This window comes from Pituophis catenifer, unplaced genomic scaffold (genome assembly GCF_029215685.1).
Source record: "Pituophis catenifer annectens isolate HBS135680 unplaced genomic scaffold, rPitCat1.0.hap2 SCAF_1, whole genome shotgun sequence".
In the NCBI taxonomy this organism is placed as follows: Eukaryota; Metazoa; Chordata; class Lepidosauria; order Squamata; family Colubridae; genus Pituophis; species Pituophis catenifer.
The window spans coordinates 97325071-97346032 of NW_027256881.1; the positions used below are offsets into that span (position 1 = coordinate 97325071).

The 20962-nt window shown below is 39.7% G+C and overlaps 1 protein-coding gene across 1 annotated transcript; it reads left to right on the forward strand.

The window, feature by feature from the left end:
- Nucleotides 1-373: 373 nt before the first annotated feature.
- On the forward strand, nt 374-10219 carry LOC139323630 (amine sulfotransferase-like). The gene is made up of 7 exons (XM_070953059.1): nt 374-442; nt 4806-4952; nt 5310-5518; nt 7724-7850; nt 8300-8394; nt 9284-9464; nt 9960-10219. Exons 2-7 carry the CDS (start codon nt 4814-4816, stop codon nt 10118-10120), a joined length of 912 nt encoding a protein of 303 aa, XP_070809160.1. The 5' UTR covers nt 374-442; nt 4806-4813; the 3' UTR covers nt 10121-10219.
- Nucleotides 10220-20962: the final 10743 nt, after the last annotated feature.

The window sequence follows — 20962 nt, forward strand, 5'->3', positions numbered from 1 at the left end:
AAGCCTAGGACTCAGCATGTGTGCAGAATCATTTTAAAAAGACCTGGCTATGAATTCTGATATGTCTGGATCTGCCCTGGGCATGCCTGTCACAAACATGAACCATAGCTTTGCATGTATCCATAAGCCTAACCGTGCTTGTCCGAACATTAGCAGTTCCTGCTTGTGCTTGGAAGGGGCGGAGTAAAATTTTATAAAGAAGTGGGGAGGGGGGGAGAGAGAATGAAGAAAGCAAAGAAAAATCTTCCGTGGGTTGTTTGGAGAGCTGAACGGAGAAACTGCCAGAACACATGTAGCAAACAGCCGTGGCAAAAACTGGATCATAGAAGGAAAAAACTTTCTAAAGTTTTGTTGTTGTTGAGCTCCCCCCACCCTTCAGTTTAAACAAAATCCCTGGAAGATTCTTTTCTTCTCTTCTTCAGCCTGCCAGTCGCTCATCAAGGTAAGTCACTTAACAGATTTTGTCACCCTCTTTCTAGGTGCACGCGGTAAATTTAGGAAATTGAGTTTGTTCAAGGAGACAGAGATTGGAGGGCAGAGGCGGAGAATTGAGCTTCATTCCACCAAAGCACCAGTGGGTGGAAGCACTGGAAGGGGAAGAGAAAGATCAACAATTTTGTCCCTTCCAGCATTTTTTTATATCGCTTTCTTCACTGGAAAAAAAGTGGATTTGTGCAGGAGGAGGGTGAGGTTAAAAACAAGGGGAAAGTTTTGGAAAGCTTGTCTGGCAGCTGCCATCTTTGCATGCAGGGAGTTCAGTTTCCCGAAGCATAGGAAGAGGTAGGGGAGGCCTGCAGTCTCTTTACTGCCAGCTAGCCCACAAGCAAGGGTTCAAAACATCAGGGCTTCTCATGGTCAACTATGTAGGTTTGTTTGGGAGCCACTTCAGAATTAGAAGGGGATGCTTAGGCTCAAATCCATCTAAGCACTTCCCTCCTGTTGGGCCGGTTTGGGCTTTGCAAAGCTTGTTGCTGCTTGTCCTGTTTGGACCCAGCTGGATGATAGGCCTCCAGCTCTCAGGGCTTCCTGCGGACAGTTTGTGCTCTACGTAATCACCCTCATGTTTATTTAATTATTATTTAATAACCCCTGAGAAAGGCAAATGTAGTCTAGTGAAATCAGGTGGTGACTCAATTTTTAGCCACAATGACTTAACCATAATTCCAAGATCAGTTGTGGTTGTATATTGAGGACTACCTGTGTACACTCTTATTATCGGCCATTTGTGCAATACTTTTACAACTTTCTTATACTGATCTGTTGGTCAGTATGAGCAGGAGTGTGTATGTATAAAATTTCTCAAATGGGATTGTCATTGGTTTTACAGAGCAAGGAGAAAGGGCTGTTTTTTTACTTACTATTTGTTTTATATGGCCACCCATCTCAAACATATGTCTCTGGCCAGCTAGTAATACTTAAAAGAGTATAACAAAATTAATGATCATTATATAGCAGGCAAAAAAAAAAAATCAGCAACAATAAACAGCTGTGATAGAGACTCAAATCAGGGTCCATGACTCCACTACAAAACCGAGTTTTCAAGGATTCCCAAAAGGCCAGCAAGGTCAGGGCAAAATGATATCTGGGGGAATGATGTTCCAGAGTATCGAGATAGAAAAACCTTTCCTCTTGGGTCCTGCCACATAACAGGTCAGGATCCAAAAAATGCTTCTCCTGCCAGATCTAGTAGGACAGGGAGATATGACTAGGAAGAGATGGTCCTGCAAATATCTTAGTCCCCAAGCCATGAATGGTTTTAAAGGTAACCATCAGTTCCTTGAATTGAAGGCAACTAGTGCAGCTTATGGAGCAGAGGTGTCACATATATGCCAAGTGACAGGCATCCATAAATCATAAATGTCTATCGAGGTTCTCAGTCATCCGGGTCATGGTTGTCCCAAAGGTGCTTTTTCAAAGGCAACCAGACATTCCTTGTTTTTCATTGAAGACGTTTCACTTCTCATCCAAGAAGCTCTTCCAAAAGTGAAGAAGTTTCTTGGATAAGAAGCAAAATGTCTTCAAGGCAAAATAAAGTCCAGTTGCCTTTTGAAAAAGCACCTCTGAGACAGTTATAAACCATAACTTTCACTGATGACGCTCCTGCAGCTAAAACATACTCAAATCTGGTTAACATTTAACAGCAATTCTGAAGGGATAAAAAGTATAGTTAGACTATGGGCTCTAAGTAATCTGAAGTCAAAAAGCAGATAAAGTTGAAATCAACTTGGCTGCCTGAGAAGGAAATTGTTCCAGGCCAAGATTAACAGATTAACAGAGTTGGAAGGGACCTTGTAGATAATCTAGTCCAAACCCGCCACCCCTTCAAACAGGAGATCTACACCATTTTTGACACATGGCAGTCCAATCTCTTCTTGAAATTTTCCAGTGATGAAGCTCCCATAACTTCTGAAGGCAAGCTGTTCCACTAGTTGATTGTTCTCACTTCAGAAAATTTCTCCTTATTTCCAGGTTAAAACTCTTGTTCAGTTTCTATCCATTATTCCTTGTCTGGCTTCAGGTGCTTTGGAAAAAAGGTTGACCCGTTCCTCTCTGTAGCAGCCCCTCAAATATTGGAATACTGCTATCATGTCTCTCCTGGCCCTTCTCTTCACTAACCTTGCCATGCCCAGTTCCTGCAACTGTTCATTGTAAGTTTTAGCTTCCAGTCCCTTAACCATCCTGCTTGCTCTTCTCTGCACTTGTTCTAGAGTCTCAATATCTTTTTTATAGCATAGAGACCAAAACTGGATGCAGTAGGCTTTAAAGAGTGGTATTAGTAGCTCACGTGATCTTGATTGTATCCCTCTGTTAATACAATATAGCCAACATGAAGCATTGGCTTTTTTGGCTGCCACTGCACCCTGTTGGCTCACATTTAATTGGTTGTCCACTAAGACTCCAAGTTCCCACTCACAGTTATTGCTGTTAAGCCTGGTTTTACCCAGTGTATATGTGTACTTTTGGTTTTTCTTGCCTAAGTGTTGCGACAGATGCGGCAACAGAGAAGGCTCTTTCCCACATTCTTGCATAACTCTTCTCCCAGCCTTGTGTCATTGACCCATCTCCAAGCAAACTTTGTTCCATTTTATCATGATGAATGGAAACAAAATGGTGTTTTTCCAGAAAGGCATATCCTCAAATAATAGCTGTCTAAAAATTTTGAGGTTTTAAATGATATTTCCCAACCTTAAGTCTCATTTAAGTTCCTGTACAAGCATCTTTTGGTTGAATTTTGTTACCATGTTTTGAATTTTCTGTAATTTCTGAGTCATCATTAAGGGCAGACCCATGCAAAGAACATTGCTGTATTTCTAAGGAGAGGTTGTTACAACACAGCTACCAGATAAGGCCCAATCAGACATCCCAGGGTACACATAACAGTAACAGAGTTGGAAGGGACCTTGGAGGTCATCTAGTCCAATCGCCTGCTCATGCAGGAGACCTGTACTAGGGATTTGAACCGCCGAACTGCCGACCGTTCTGATCGACAAGCTCAGTGTCCTAGCCACTGAGCCATCTAGAGAGGAATCTATACCATGCGGGGGGGGGGTGCTTATATCAGAACCCAAGATCTACTCAGTTCCTAGATCTGTGAGTTAATCTATAATTCCTTGATCTTGAGGAGATCCATGAAGCTGATCTATTGCAATCTTTTCAAGTATCTTTCTCAAGAACTGTGTGTCTGTGCAATAGGATTGTATTTCATCAAGTCTCTTCTCATCCAGGGATGTTCTTATTTGCTTTTCCAAGGGGTAATGCTGTAAAATTATTTTGGAAGAGTCAAATCAAACAACCCCTGGATACTATGAGAACTATTGATAAAACCTCTGATACGGAAAACGCACACAATACTGAAGACTCCCTCAATTCACTCCATAGATATACCCATGAAGCCACGATATGCAAATATTTCCCAGCATCTTTTTGAATAAGTGAGCAATTGAGTAACTTTGCATAAAATTAGGATTTACAACATTCTTATAGCTTGACAATTAACTGAATGTAGATAATTTGACCTTACCTGTAGAAAACAATTAGAGAACTTGGTGGTATCCAAACTGTTTTCAGTATCTACAGAGATGAAAATCATGTAGTTCAAAGACTATGACACTACATTGCACCATGAAATTATTCCGTGTATAAGATATTTTCCCACTCAGTTACACAATACATACTACACCCTGGCCACAGATGCTTCTTATGTAATAAGTGTCAGTCTAGCTGGCATGATGTGGCTGAAGAATTTTATAAGTGGGCCTGTTACTAAAACAAGGAAAGGTAGTATTTAGCTTAAGGTGCTGTCAAGAATGTCCAGGCAAAATCCAGAGGTAGAAAGTTAATCATTAGCATGTTAGCTAACTAAAAGCTTATTTTGAGATGGATTTAGCAACATATGTTAAATATTGAAAAGTCACTCAACCCAATTTTTAAATGCAATGGTAAAGTTTGACCACACAGAATAAAACTGCTCAATTTTTTAAATTATACTTATAGAGTGCCCATTTATGCATAGAATGGAAACTATATTTTGATTAAATTGTAGTCCAGCTATGAACAATTAAGATTTGAATTTCATACTTGGTAAATCCATAATTCTTCACAGATTGCTTGTGGGAATGTAAGGACTCCAGACTTATTCCCCGCTTGACTCTGCCCCAGGCTCTGCCTCTTCTACAGAAACTGATCTAATAATATATTTTGTTTTTCTTTGTTTCCAGGAAGTATGCTTTTTAAAAAAAGAATTAATACATGATTGACCATAAACGTGGGAACAATTGTCAATTGCTCTATTATTATATCAACAGGTCAAATAATGGAACCAGTAAATAAGTTCCTGTATAAACACAAAGGATGCTATTTTGTAGAAGGGGTGTCACCTGAAAGTATAGATTCACTGGAAAGTTTTGAAATCCGAGATGATGATATATTTATAATCACATATCCTAAATCTGGTAAGTTTAAAGATGTCTTCTGAGGAAGAGTTAAGCCTGTATCCGGTTTTAATATTTTGGTTGCTGCAACTTTGCTATGCTGTAACCAGATTTTTAACATTTGGCATTTTTTAGAACTTGTAAGAAATGTAGAAAATAAAGCTGCTAAATCTGCATTTTGACCATTTTTATTTTATTTTACTTTTCAGAGCTAACTTTCTCTCATACATCTATGAAATATTTGAGAAGAAGCAACTGTTTTTATGTTTCTCTGAAATGTTTACTATCCTTTCTGATAGGAAAGTATGCTTTGCATAATTTCAGCATTGTCCAAATAATAATCACTCTGCATGAATTAATTTAGTTGTTTACTTCCAGGCACAATATGGACTCAAAATATTGTGAGCTTGATTCTTCATGAAGGTCATCGAGATGGAACTGAAAATATTACCCTGATTGACAGAGCTCCATGGCTGGAATGTAATATTTCCCACATAGATTTTCCCAATCGCCCATCACCTCGTCTCTTTACTTCCCATCTGCCTTACTATTTGGTACCCAAAGGATTACAAAATAAAAGAGCAAAGGTAGGACCTATTTTGCTACACTGTATGTATCCTGAGATGTACTGGGGAGCTGTCTAAATCTGAATGTTTTATTGACAAACAGGCAAGGGCAAAGACACAGATACTACATTATTCCATTGTGTTTGGTGTGTGCTAACAAGGTTTGAAGTACAAGAGAAAATACCTCAAACAAAACAGGGAACCCAGAATGTCCTACCTGGCGGAAACAGGCTAAGAAGCAAACTAAAGATCCATATAGAGAGAGATCTTTAATCTTACCTTTTCCAAAATGACACTTCCAGATGGATTGTAACTTTTATGCTGCATGGCTAGCTCTGGAGGGTACCAATTTGAGGAATGTTACCTTTTGTTTTCAAATCCGAACTTTTACTCTCTGACACTCATACTGTAGTCACATCTCAGATAGACTACCATAACATCTTTACACGGGGATTCCTTTAAAGACATTCAGAAGATTCAACTGGTACAAAATGCAACAGCATGGGCAGTTGTGTATGATCCAAGAATTGCGCACATTACACCTGTTTTATGAACTGTTACCAGTTTGGCTACCAGCTTGCTTCTGGATCCAATTCAAGATGCTGGTTGGAACCTTTGAAGTCCTCCATGAGTTGGGAACAGGTTATTTGAAGGCCCTCTGATCCCCAGTTACATCAACCCATCCCATCAAATCCAGCAGATGAAACATGGGGTTTTTTGGGGGGGGGTGTCTTGTCACCTAGAGTTTTGTAGCACAGGACCTACAAGGAAAGCTTTTTCTAATGTGGCCCCTGTCCAATGGAACATCATTCCTGCCAAGGTGAGTCTGGCCCCAACCCTGATGGCGTTCTGGAAGATCCTGAAAACATGGTTTTTTTGCCAATAAACCTTGAGATCCCATGACAGAATGGAGCCTGTTAGATGACTGTACTATTACTACTATTTACTTTATTCATTAAACATGAAACTCAGTCAACTGAACATTCAAAAATGCATTACAAATGCCATTGACTGGTGCTAATGGTTGATACGGTTTGCTGCCAGTGTCCTAGGTATCAACCAAGTATCTTCTTAAAATATACAATGTTCCAAGTAGCACATTTTTTTGCAGGTCCGCTGGTGTTATTGCAGGAATCTGCAGTTTATTGATGTGTTTTGTAAAATTCCTGGCCACAGTACCAAGTGCCCCGATGACAATGGGTATCACTGTTGCATGTTTTATCCATAACTGTGTAGTTTCAATGGCTAGGTTGCGATATTTCATGATTTTTTCCAGTTCTTTTTCTTTGACTCTGACGTCTCCTGGTACAGCGATATCAATAAATTGTATGCTTGACAACTATGATATCTGGCGTGTTGTGTTCCAAATGACGATCTGTCTGTATTCGAAAGTCCCACAATATCTTCACCGTCTCAGTTTCGAGAACTTTTTCCACTTAATGGTCCCATGATACAGATAGGGCGTATTTCGGATACAGATAGGGCGTATTTTTTACATAATGACCAGTGGATTAATTTAGGAACTCGATCATGTCTAGCTTTGTAATCAGTTTGCGTGATTTTGCTGCACTCACATATTAAGTGTCAAACAGTTTCAACTTTGTCATTGCAAAGTTGGCAGTTTGCATTGTCAGTGGATTTTTGTATCTTTGCTTTAATGGCATTCATTTGTAGTGCTTGTTCTTGAGCAGCAAGTATTAAAATTTCCATTTCTTTCTTGATGGTTATTATTATTACATTATCATCATAATTATTATTATTACTATTATTATTATCCCATCTTGCCACAAGGCAAATGCTGAAGGTAGGAAAAGGAGAAAGAGAGAAGGGGGAAAACGTCTCCACAATGTTCCTGTAGCCTTCAGGGGGAAGATATTGGGAGGTCGATGCATGCTGTCCTCTCCCATCTGCCCCCTTGTCTGCCATTTATTTAATTGTGTTCATCACCAAGTGTCACTGTGAGATGGGCATCTACACAAACAGCTAGCTGATGATAGATAAATAGAGAGAGATTTCATTCATGGACAGTTAACATATTGTGAAATAAAGTAGAAATGGAGTTCTGACCTCCAGAAGGTCCCCTAAGGTCTACCAAGCTTCAAGGAAGACTTTCATCCATCCCACTTTCTTCCTGGGGTATGAAGCTGAAAGCCATCCTTGCATTCACTCCAGTTGGAGGATCTGACAATAACATTTTGACTAGATATGATCATTTTTCTCCTACAGATTATTTATGTGCTTAGAAATCCAAAGGATGTCTTGGTTTCTACCTATCATTTTACCAAAATTACACCTGTAAGGGAAACACCAAAAGATTTTGATACATTCTTGGAGTGGTTTTTGTCTGGCAAAGGTAAGAAGACCTTGATCATGACATGTTTTGTCAATTTTTGTCTTGGATAAGAGATTATGAATACATTTCAATCCACTTCCTACAAAAGCAAACAACCCACCCTGTCCCTTAACATAAGTATAATGATTTTATTTATGCAATAATTTGTGTAAACCTTTATGAAAATGGTTTATAATGGGACGAATGGGTAGAGATGAATGAAGGATTCCTAGGACAACTCATGATGTAAAAGGGGGCGGGAGAGGCAAGAGAAGGCAGCTTATTAAGGGAGAGTGAGAAGAAAATACGAGGATCCATTTAATAAGGAGGAGAAAAACTGAGAGAGGTAAATTGTTTGGTGGCTTAAAATCAGGGTGTGATTGTGTTGGGCATGAATGGACAGAATCTAAATTTAATAAAAGTTAATATATTCATTTGAAAAGTAGTGAGTTTCATTTCTCTCCTATCAGTGCCTAGTAATTTGTGGCTTGACCATGTAGAAGGCTGGTACGCTCATAAGGGTGATTTCAATATTCTCTTCCTTTCCTATGAAGAAATGAAAAAGGTAAGATGTGTAAATGTGTAGTGCAATATGAACAACCTTGAAGCACAGGAGGCTTTAGAAAGGGAGGAATGTGTAGAATATCTTACTCAGGAAAGGAGCAGACAGGTAATTACAGAACCACTCTTAGTTATCTCTGTGAACTCCTGAAGGACGTGAAATTTCTGAAAAAAAGTAAATGTCACCTCTTCCAAAGAAAGGTGGCAGATCCAGGAAACTAGTCTGTTGTCACCTTGACATCAGATTAATGAACAATATGCACTTGTCCAGGTATGCTAGAATTCAAAGAGCCAGCATGTATCTGTTGGAAACCAATGTTGCAAAAAAAAAAAAAAAAGTTGATCTTACTCTTTGATAAAAGTTACTGACTGGTAAGGGAATCCAATATGGGAATCTGCACCTATAATTCAGCAAAATATTAGCCAAAGTGTCTCATAATATTCTACTGTTTTGGCTCAAAAGAGATTGACTCAACTCAACTGCATTTTTAAGAGAAGTCAAGGCATTTATTTAGCCTAGCTATAGAATTGGCCAGCCTCTGATGCTGCCAAGATTGTTAAGAATGTAAGGGCCTGAATCTTAAGAAAATTGTTCATATACAGTAAATATACTGAGATCCAAGATTATTTCTCAGCGACTTGCCTCTTACTTTAGCAGCATTCCTAAGGAAGCACTTCTGTGTTTAATCCATTGATATTGCTTCCTATGTGCATGTAGAGTTTTCATTAAAAAAAAACAAACCCACAAATGACTTTATCAGGGTAATTTTTTTCAGTAAGAAAAGAAAGAATTAAAGACTGTGGGAGTGAGTGATAGCAGTATATGTGAGATACCTTTCAGTGTTTTCTCCATTGTTGTGGATGACCTAATATAAAGCTGTATCGAATTGCAGGATCTGAGAAGTTCTGTACTGAAAATATGCAACTTCCTAGGAAGAGAACTAAGTGGAAAGGAGGTGGATGATGTGGTAGATAAAGCTACATTTGATAACATGAAAGTGGATTCTAGAGCAAACTACACATTCATGCCTCCTGACATTGTAGATTGCAGAAAAGGAGACTTTCTTCGCAAAGGTAAATCAATAGTAATTCATACTCTGGTTTTAACTTACCAGGGTTCATTTTAAACCAGGATTACTGCCTTCATTTGAAAGACACCTCCTTAAGTGATATAAATGTATCCCAACAACCCCTCTATCTGCTGCTGTCCATAATGTTGTGCTAGTCTCATCACCAGCCTACATCTAAGGCAGCCATAGGTCTTTCTTAGCTATACCAATGTTAAGTAGTGTTCTTGTCACTCTGGCAGATTTTTGGCATGGATATAATCTGACTGTTGCCTGCAGAGTCTAATGATCCTTTGGGAATGGGATTGTTCTAGCTCACACTGGCCACTTTAGGATGAGGGAGACATAAACTCTTCACTCTCTACCCTGGACACTGTCCTCCTCCAGTGTCAGAACTGCTTCCTTTAAAAAGCCTGCAGGATTAAAGGATGATATAAATAGCCTCTGGTTTAATTCAGTAAACCAGTTAAAACCGTTGACATTTTTATCCATTGTTTCCCAGGCACTATTGGGGACTGGAAGAACCTCATGACTGTTGCCCAGAATGAAAGATTTAACCGTATCTTTAAGGAGAGAGTGGAAAAGCTGCCCTTCAAGTTCTGCTGGGATATTCAGGAGGATCCTGAGCCTATTTCCAGCTCAGTGGAGGAAAATAATGTGTGATATACACTTTGAAATTGAATTGAATCAGAGATGACCTTCCAAGAATGGTCTTTCTATAACCTTGTAATGTTTGATTCTCAACTTTAAGTAGATGATCGAACAAGGCATCATTAAATTCTCTGCTATTAATAAAATAGGAACTGTACTTCTCTTTGAAATTCTTATTATCGTTTGTATTTTTTTATTCTAGAAATGAGGGAAAACAGACAAGAGTTCAAGCGTTTGATGTCCAGCTAAGTTCAAACATACTTAGCATGTATTACAATTTGCCTAGTCCCACTATGGGTTTTCTTATGCAGCTCAGGGTTTTTCTTCATTGCCTTGAGCCAGAAGTAGAACTATACCAGTGTAGGAAGAAACATCCTTCTGGGTTCTGCTCCAAGTGGGGAAAAAGACACTGGAAACATGGAGACTGCTTGGAAAGATGGTTTAATGGTGGACAGGATCACATGGCTTGAGTTCCTGAACAGAAAAGGGCAGATACAGTAAATCCTCGGGTTTTTATGCTCTCTCTGGCTTTGCATTTCCTGGGGCCCCGAAACAGTATTCTGATTGGTTGTCAGACTCCCAGGGGTGGGGGTCTTAGCTAGCCTTGCTGGCTGATGGTCACGTGCTTCCCAGGTCACATGCTTCCCAGGTCACATGTGGTGAGTTTCTGCTGCTATTGTGTAGAGGACTAATCCTATCTTTGTTGGATCTTTGGCAATTCCTACTATGGCTCTGCCTGAAGGAGGTAGATCTTTGTTATGTAGAATAGACTGGACCAGGCCTTAATGGCCCATTGACAAAGGGTGGGGGCAGGAAGATGGGAGCTGCTTCAAAACATGCTTATCCATTTCTCATCCAGGGAAATATAATATTCTGCCTTTTTTAATATTTCCTAAAAATATTTCATTCCTCTAGGAAAGGGGTGGGTGCTAACTTCCTACACCAGTATAAATTAAGTTTTTCTAGAGGCCTGCTTTGCCTTGACCATCTGGATCATAACACACTGAAGGGGTGATGGATAGTTCTTGAACAAGCAGAATTTGAATTAATTAATCACTCCATTTGTACTGGACAAACATCTTTGCAATACATGATTGAGCTAATTGTTTCTACACTAATAGACCATCTTAGCGTGTAGAAAATTCAGCCATATGGCAAGCTACCCCTTCGAGCAACATCTGACAGTGCAAGAGCAGATCTTGTAATGCCAGAAGGGGAAGTGGTGCCAACTGGAGGGCAGGCGACAATACCTTTAAACATAGGAATCACAGTTCCCCATGGTATTTATGGGTGCATTGCTCTTAGATCTCGTTTAGCCCTTAAAGGAATATAAGTGTTAGGAGGGTGGTAGGTGCTAATTATCAAGGAGCAGTAAAGATCCCGTTGCACAATATTAGTATATGCAGGATGTAGTCCTTCCAGGAGGACACTGTAGAGCTCAGCTAATTTGTGATTCTTCATCACTAAAATTACAACATGGTTTATAACAGGGGTCTCCAACCTCTGGTCCGTGGACCGGCACTGGGTTGTGGCATGCCAGCAACTGAGCCGCAAAAACTAATGAAGCCCCATCCGCAGGATGCAGGCGGCACAAGAAAAACCTCTCTCCATGGAACAGATCCCTGGTGCTCAAAGGTTGGCGGCCGCTGGATTATAACATCCAAAATCAGTCTGAAGAAATAATTTTATCAAAATTCCAACAACAGGCTTTGTTGCGTTTGGTTAGCAGAGGCTTTGAGTTGCCCCACATGTTGGTGGTATCTAACAATGTAATTTGCAGAATCATTAGTAAACACTTTGGAATCGGAGGCTGCTGTATTATTTTCAACCGCACACAGACGTTTGACCTGCTGGATTTCACAGCTGCCTGTAAATGACAAGCCTAGGACTCAGCATGTGTGCAGCATCATTTTAAAAAGACCCGGATATGAATTCTGATATGTCTGGATCTGCCCTGGGCATGCCTGGCACAAACATGAACCATAGCTTTGCATGTATCCATAAGCCTAACGGTGCTTGTCCGAACATTAGCAGTTCCTGCTTGTGCTTGGAAGGGGCGGAGTAAAATTTTATAAAGAAGTGGGGAGGGGGGGAGAGAGAATGAAGAAAGCAAAGAAAAATCTTGCGTGGGTTGTTTGGAGAGCTGAACGGAGAAACTGCCAGAACACATGTAGCAAACAGCCGTGGCAAAAACTGGATCATAGAAGGAAAAAACTTTCTAAAGTTTTGTTGTTGTTGCGCTCCCCCCACCCTTCAGTTTGAGCTAAATCCCTAGAAGATTCTTTTCTTCTCCTCTTCAGCCTGCCAGTCGCTCATCAAGGTAAATCACTTAACAGATTTTGTCACCCTCTTTCTAGGTGCACGCGGTAAATTTAGGAAATTGAGGTTGTTCAAAGAGACGGAGATTGGAGGACAGAGGCGGAGAATTGAGCTTCATTCCATCAAAGCACCGGTGGGTGGAAGCACTGGAAGGGGAAGAGAAAGATCAACAAGTTTGTCCCTTCCAGCATTTTTATATCGCTTTCTTCACCGGAAAAAAAGTGGGTTTGTGCAGGAGGAGGGTGAGGTTAAAAACAAGGGGAAAGTTTTGGAAAGCTTGTCTGGCAGCTGTCATCTTTGCACGCAGGGAGTTCAGTTTCCCGAAGCATAGGAAGAGGTAGGGGAGGCCTGCAGTCTCTTTACTGCCAGCTAGCCCACAAGCAAGGGTTCAAAACATCAGGGCTTCTCACAGCCAATTATGTAGGTTTGTTTGGGAGCCTCTTCAGAATCAGAAGGGGATGCTTAGGCTCAAATCCAGCTAAGCACTTCCCTCCTGTTGGGCCGGTTTGGGCTTTGCAAAGCTTGTTGCTGCTTGTCCTGTTTGGACCCAGCTGGGTGATAGGCCTCCAGCTCTCAGGGCTTCCTGCGGACAGTTTGTGCTCTACGTAATCACCCTCATGTTTATTTAATGATTATTATTTAATAACCCTTGAGAAAGGCAAATGTAGTCGAGTGAAATCAGGTGGTGACTCAATTTTTAGCCACAATGACTTAACCATAATTCCCATCTCAGTTGTGGTTGTATATTGAGGACTACCTGTATACACTCCTATTATCGGCCATTTGTGCAATACTTTTACAACTTTCTTATACTGATCTGTGGGTTAGTATGAGCAGGAGTGTGTATGTATAAAATTTCTCAAATGGGATTATCATTGGTTTTACAGAGCAAGGAGAAAGTTTTTTTACTTACTATTTGTTTTATATGGCCACCCATCTCAAACATATGTCTCTGGCCAGCTAGCAATACTTAAAAACAAGTTTAAAAGAGTATAACAATTTTTTTAAAAATTATTATTATTATTATTATTATTATTATTATTATTATTATTATTATTATTATTATTTAATCTTTAGTGAGATTCACAGCCTTTGAGGCTGGTTAATACCTCAGCAGTTTGAGTCCTAACCAAGGATCTAGGAACTGTTAAGGTATTGTCGGAGGATGTAAGCTGTTCCAAGTAAGGTGGTTTTTTGTAGAATCAAAATGTTCAAGTCTGGCAAATTTAGAATTTCTAAATAGTGGGGTAGCCCTTTGGGTATTGCTCCAAGGGCTCCAATTACAATCGGGACAACACACGATTTCTTTTTCCACAGTCGCTCAACTTCAATTTGCAAGTCCCGGTACTTTGTGATTTTTTTCTTGCTGCTTATCTTCAATCCATGCATCACCAGGTATTGCAATGTCAATGAACCATACTTTTTTCTTTTCAACTATTGTTATGTCAGGTGTGTTGTGGACCAAGTGCCTGTCAGTCTGAATCCTAAAGTCCCACAAGATCTTAAGTTTCTCATTCTCTAAAACTTTCTCAACCTGATGTTCCCAGTGGTTTTTGCTGTACTCAAATCCAAACTTCTGGCACAATTTCCAGTGAATTATCTTAGGAACACGGTCATGGCGTTGTAGGTAGTCAGTTTGAAATTTTGCTGCATCCACTGATCAGGTGATCAACTGTCTCATCTTTCTCATTGCAGAGGTGGCATTGGTGCTGTTGGTGGTAACATGTTGAATTTTTGCCTTCATGCAGTTTGTGGCTAGGGCTTGTTCTTGAGCTGCCAAAATAAAGCTTTCTGTTTCTTTTTTCAGTACTCCTGATCTTAGCCAGTTCCAAGTTAGTTTCCGGTCAGCTTTGCCTTCAATACTTTTCAAGTATTGGCCATTCAGAGCTTTGCTTTTCCAATTTTCAGCTCACTGCTCAATTACTTCTTTCTTATATTCTGCTTTTGTTTTAGTTGTCTTTAAAAAGCCTCCTTTATTTACTTCCTTAATCATTGGTTCTTCACTTTTCTGGATGTAATCATTCAAGCTGCATTTTTCTTCTTCCACAGTCTGCTTTACTTGTAGGAGTCCTCGACCACCCTCTGCTCTTGGTAAATATAATCAGTCAACATCACTTTTAGGGTGCAAGGCATGATTCATTGTCATAAGCTTCCTTGTTTTTCTGTCCAAATTGTCTAACTCCATCTGGGTCCAGTCAATTATTCCTGCAGAGTATCTAATCACAGGTATAGCCCAGGTATTTATGGCTTTTATGATGTTTCCTCCACTCAATTTGGACATTAATATCTTACAAATTCACCGAATGTACTTGGATGAAGTTAATTCCTTGACTTTATTATGCATTAAATCAGAGGTTTCTAAAATCCCCAAGTACTTGTAGCCTTCTTCTGATTTTACTGCCTTTATCATTTCTTCATTCTCTAGTTCTATTCCATCCTCTTCTATGATCTTGCCTGATTTGGTTGCTATTGTTGCACATTTGTCAGTTCCAAACTGCATACCGATGTCTTGGCTGAATTCTTTTGTGTTTTCAATTAATAAATTCAGTTCAGCTTTTGTTTTACCAAACAGCTTCAAATCATCCATGTACATCAAGTGCGAGATTTTCAGTCCTTTCTTTGCAAGTTCGTATCCACAGTTCATCTTCTTCAAAATGATTGTCAGTGGTAGCATTGAGAGAATAAAAAGTAGGGGTGAAAGGGAATTGCCCTGGAAAATAATAATAATAATAATAATAATAATAATAATAATAATAATAATAATAATAATAATTATTCACATTTCTATGCTGCCCACTCTCCGAGGACTCTGGGTGGCTTACACCAAAGACAGTATACTAAATAGCATATTGCTCCCAACAATCTGGGTCCTCATTTTACCCACCTCAGAAGGATGGAAGGCTGAGTCAACCTTGAGCCAGTGAGATTTGATCCGCTGATCTGCTGAACTAGCAGTCAGCTGAAGTAGCTGCAGTACTGCACTCTAACCACTGCACGACCTCGGCTCTATATAATGATCATTATATAGCAGCCACCCAAAAAATCAGCAACAATAAACACAGCTGTGATAGAGACTCAAATCAGGGTCCATGACTCCACTACAAAACCAAGTTTTTAAGGATTCCCAAAAGGCCAGCAAGGTCAGGGCAAAATGATATCTGGGGGAACGATGTTCCAGAGTATCGAGATAGAAAAACCTTTCCTCTTGGGTCCTGCCACATAACAGGTCAGGATCCAAAAAATGCTTCTCCTGCCAGATCTAGTAGGACAGGGAGATATGACTAGGGAGAGATGGTCCTGCAAATAACTTAGTCCCCAAGCCGTGAATGGTTTTAAAGGTAACCATCAGTTCCTTGAATTGAAGGCAACTAGTGCAGCTTATGGAGCAGAGGTGTCACATATATGCCAAGTGACAGGCATCCATAAACCATAAATGTCTATCGAGGTTCTCAGTCATCCAGGTCATGGTTGTCCAAAGGTGCTTTTTCAAAGGTAACCAGACATTCTTTGTTCTTCATTGAAGACGTTTCACTTCTCATCCAAGAAGCTCTTCCAAAAGTGAAGAAGTTTCTTGGATAAGAAGCAAAATGTCTTCAAGGCAAAATAAAGTCCAGTTGCCTTTTGAAAAAGCACCTTTAGACAGTTATAAACCATAACTTTCACTGATGACGCTCCTGCAGCTAAAACATACTCAAATCTGGTTGACATTTAACAGCAATTCTGAAGGGATAAAAAGTATAGTTAGACTAGGGGCTAAGTAATCTGAAGTCAAAAAGCAGATAAAGTTGAAATCAACTTGGCTGCCTAAGAAGGAAATTGTTCCAGGCCAAGATTAAGAGATTAACAGAGTTGGAAGGGACCTTGTAGATAATCTAGTCCAACCCCCACCCCCACCCCCGTTCAAGCAGGAGACCCTACATCATTTCTGACACATGGCAGTCCAGTCTCTTCTTGAAATTTTCCAGTGATGAAGCTCCCATAACTTCTGAAGGCAAGCTGTTCCACTGGTTGATTGTTCTCACTTCAGAAAATTTCTCCTTATTTCCAGGTTAAATCTCTCATTCAGTTTCTATTCATTATTCCTTGTCTGGCTTCAGATGCTTTGGAAAAAAGGTTGACCCTTTCCTCTCTGTAGCAGCCCCTCAAATATTGGAACACTGCTATCATGTCTCTCCTGGCCCTTCTCTTCACTAGACTTGCCATGCCCAGTTCCTGCAACTGTTCATTGTATGTTTTAGCCTCCAGTCCCTTAACCATCTTGCTTGCTCTTCTCTGCACTTGTTCTAGAGTCTCAACATCTTTTTTTATAGTGTAGTGACCAAAACTGGATGCAGTAGGCTTTAAAGAGTGGTATTAATAGCTCACGTGATCTTGATTGTATCCCTCTGTTAATACAATATAGCCAACATGAAGCATTGGCATTTTTGGCTGCTGCTGCACCGTTGGCTCATATTTAATTTATTTATTAATTATTTATTTATTAATAAAACTTATGTGCCGCCCTATCTCCAAAGACTCAGGGCGGCTCACAACAATAAAACAATCAGTTAAAATTATAAAATACATAATGTACATATATAAGTTATATTAAAACCCCCAAACTCTAAAAACCCTCTCAGTCCAGGCTCGGCGATGTAAACAACCATATTTTTAATTCGCGGCGGAAGGTGTGAAGGGGCCAACTGGAGCCCCAGGGGGAGTTGATTCCAGAGGGTGGGCGCGTCCACAGAGAAAGCTCTACCCCTAGAGGTCGCCAGCCGACAGTCTAGCCGACAGCACCCAGAGCAGGACCTCCCTGTGAGAACGCACCAGGCGATGGGCAGCTGTTGCTGGCAGCAGATGGTCCGCCAAATATCCTGGGCCTAAGCCATGTAGGGCTTTATAAGTCATCACCAGCACCTTGAATTTCACCCGGAGGGCAACCGGCAACCAATGCAAGTCACGCAGGAGGGGTGTAACATGGGAGTATCGGGACTCTCCCATCAAAACCCGCACGGCCACATTCTGTACCAGTTGATTAATTGGTTGTCCACTAAGACTCCAAGTTCCCACTCACAGTTATTGCTGTTAAGCCTGGTTTTACCCAGTGTATAATAGCTGTCTAAAAATTTTAAGGTTTTAAATGATATTTCCCAACCTTAAGTCTCATTTAAGTTCCTTTACAAAGATCTTTTGGTTTAGTTTTGTTACCATGTTTTCAATTTTCTGTAATTTCTGAGTCGTCATTAAGGGCAGACCCATGCAAAGAACATTGCTGTATTTCTAAGGAGAGGTTGTTATAACACAACTACCAGATAAGGCCCAATCAGACATCCCAGGGAACACATAACAGTAACAGAGTTGGAAGGGACCTTGGAAGTTATCTAGTCCAACCCCCTACTCACGCAGGAGACCTGTACTAGGGATCTGAACCGCCGAACTGCCGACCTTGTCTTAGCCACTGAGCCATCTAGAGATGAATCTATACCATGGGGGGGGGGAGGCACTTATATCAGAACCCAAGATCTACTCAATTCCTAGATCTGTGAGTTAATCTATAATTCCTTGATCTTGAGGAGATCCATGAAGCTGATCAATTGCAATCTTTTCAAGTATCTTTCTCAAGAAGTGTGTGTCTGTGCAGTAGGATTGTATTTCATCAAGTCTCTTCTCATCCAGGGATGTTCTTATTTGCTCTTCCAAGGGGTAAATCTGTAAAATTATTTTGGAAGAATCAAATCAAACAACCCCTGGATACTACGAGAACTATTGATAAAACCTCTGATACGGAAAACATACACAATAGTGAAGACTCCCTCAATTAACTCCATAGATATACCCATGAAGCCACGATATACAAATATTTCCCAGCATCTTTTTGAATAAGTGAGCAATTGAGTAACTTTGCATAAAATTAGGATTTACAACATTCTTAAAGGTTGACAATTAACTGAATGTAGATAATTTGACCTTACCTGTAGAAAACAATTAGAGAACTTGGTGGTATCCAAGCTGTTTTCAGAGATTTTTCATCTACAGAGATGAAAATCATGTTTTACTTATTAAATATTTTACTTATTAAATATTGCTTAACGCATTGTAAGCCACCCTCAGTCTCTGGGGAAGGGCAGCATATAAATCAAATTTTAAAAAAAAATGTAGTTCAAAGACTATGCCACTACATTGCACCATGAAATTACTCCTTGTATATTTTCCCACTCAGTTACACAATACATACTACACCCTGGCCACAAATGCTTCTTATGAAATAAGTGTCAGTCTAGCTGGCATGATGTGGCTGAAGAATTTTATAAGTGGGCCTGTTACTAAAACAAGGAAAGGTAGTATTTAGCTTAAGGTGCTGTCAAGAATGTCCAGGCAAAATCCAGAGGTAGAGAGTTAATCATTAACATGTTAGCTAATTAAAAGCTTATTTTGAGATGGATTTAGCAACATATGTTAATATTGAAAAGACACTCAACCCAATTTTTAAATACAATGGCAAAGTTTGACCACACAGAATAATACTGCTCAATTTTTTAAATTATACTTATAGAGTGCCCATTTATGCATAGAATGGAAACTATATTTTGATTAAATTGTAGTCCAGCTATGAACAATAAGATTTGCATTTCATACAAATTCATAATTCTTCATAGATTGCTTGTGGGCATGTAAGGACTCCAGACTTATTCCCCTCTTGACTCTGCCCCAGGCTCTGCCTCTTCTACAGAAACTGATCTAACAATATATTTTGTTTTTCTTTGTTTCCAGGAAGTATGCTTTTTAAAAAAGAATTAATACATGATTGACCATGAACGTGGGAACAATTGTCAATTGCTCTATTATTATATCAACAGGTCAAATAACGCAACCAGTAAATAAGTTCCTGTATAAACACAAAAGATGCTATTTTGTAGAAGGGGTGTCACCTGAAAGTATAGATTCACTGGAAAGTTTTGAAATCCGAGATGATGATATATTTATAATCACATATCCTAAATCTGGTAAATTTAAAGATGTCTTCTGAGGAAGAGTTAATCTTGTATCCGGTTTTAATATTTTGGTTGCTGCAACTTTGCTATGCTGTAACCAGATTTTTAACATTTGGCATTTTTTAGAGCATGTAGGAAATGTAGAAAATAAAGCTGCTAAATCTGCATTTTGACCATTTTTATTTTATTTTACTTTTCAGAGCTAACTTTCTCTCATACATCTATGAAATATTTGAGAAGAAGCAACTGTTTTTATGTTTCTCTGAAATGTTTACTATCCTTTCTAATAGGAAAGTATACTTTGCATAATTTCAGCATTGTCCAAATAATAATCACTCTGCATGAATTAATTTAGTTGTTTACTTCCAGGCACAATATGGACTCAAAATATTGTGAGCTTGATTCTTCATGAAGGTCATCGAGATGGAACTGAAAATATTACTCTGATTGACAGACTCCATGGCTGGAATGTAATACTTCCCACATAGATTTTCCCAATCGCCCATCACCTCGTCTCTTTACTTCCCATCTGCCTTACTATTTGGTACCCAAAGGATTACAAAATAAAAGAGCAAAGGTAGGACCTATTTTGGTACACTGTATGTATCCTGAGATGTACTGGGGAGCTGTCTGTCTTCTTTTATCTCTAAATCTGAATGTTTTATTGACAAACAGGCAAGGGCAAAGACACAGATACTATATTGTTCCATTGTGTTTGGTGTGTGCTAACAAGGTTTGAAGTACAAGAGAAAATACCTCAAACAAAACAGGGAACCCAGAATGTACTGCCTGGCGGAAATAGGCTAAGAAGCAAACTAAAGATCCATCTAAAGAGAGAGATCTTTAATCTTACCTTTTCCAAAATGACACCTCCAGATGGATTGTAATTTTTATGCTGCATGGCTAGCTCTGGAGGGTACCAATTTGAGCAATGTTACCTTTTGTTTTCAAATCTGAACATTCTACTCTCTGACACTCATACTGTAGTCACATCTCAGATTGACTACCATAACATCTTTACATGGGGATTCCCTTAAAGACATTCAGAAGCTTCAACTGGTACAAAATGCAACAGCATGGGCAGCTGTGTGTGATCCAAGAATTGCGCACATTACACCTGTTTTATGAACTGTTACCAGTTTGGCTACCGGCTTGCTTCTCTATCCAATTCAAGATGCTGGTTGGAACCTTTGAAGTCCTCCATGAGTTGGGAACAAGTTATTTGAAGGCCCTCTGATCCCTAGTTACATCAACCCATCCCATCAAATCCAGCAGATGAAACATGGGGGTTTTTAGGGGGGGGTGTCTTGTCACCTAGAGTTTTGTAGCACAGGACCTACAAGGAAAGCTTTTTCTAATGTGGCCCCTGTCCAATGGAACATCATTCCTGCCAAGGTGAGTCTGGCCCTAACCCTGATGGCGTTCTGGAAGATCCTGAAAACATGGTTTTTTGCCAATAAGCCTTGAGATCCCATTGCAGAATGGAGATCTCCATTCTGTCATGGGATGTTAGATGACTGTATTGTTATTACTATTTACTTTATTCATTAAACATGAAACT

Excerpts from the sequence above, each read along its gene's own strand:
- LOC139323630 (XM_070953059.1), top strand. The coding sequence starts at position 4,814 with ATGGAACCAGTAAATAAGTTCCTGTATAAACACAAAGGATGCTATTTT. Across the intron at positions 5,519-7,723 it reads TACAAAATAAAAGAGCAAAG|ATTATTTATGTGCTTAGAAA; the intron begins GTAGGACCTATT and ends TTTCTCCTACAG. Across the intron at positions 7,851-8,299 it reads GTGGTTTTTGTCTGGCAAAG|TGCCTAGTAATTTGTGGCTT; the intron begins GTAAGAAGACCT and ends CTCTCCTATCAG.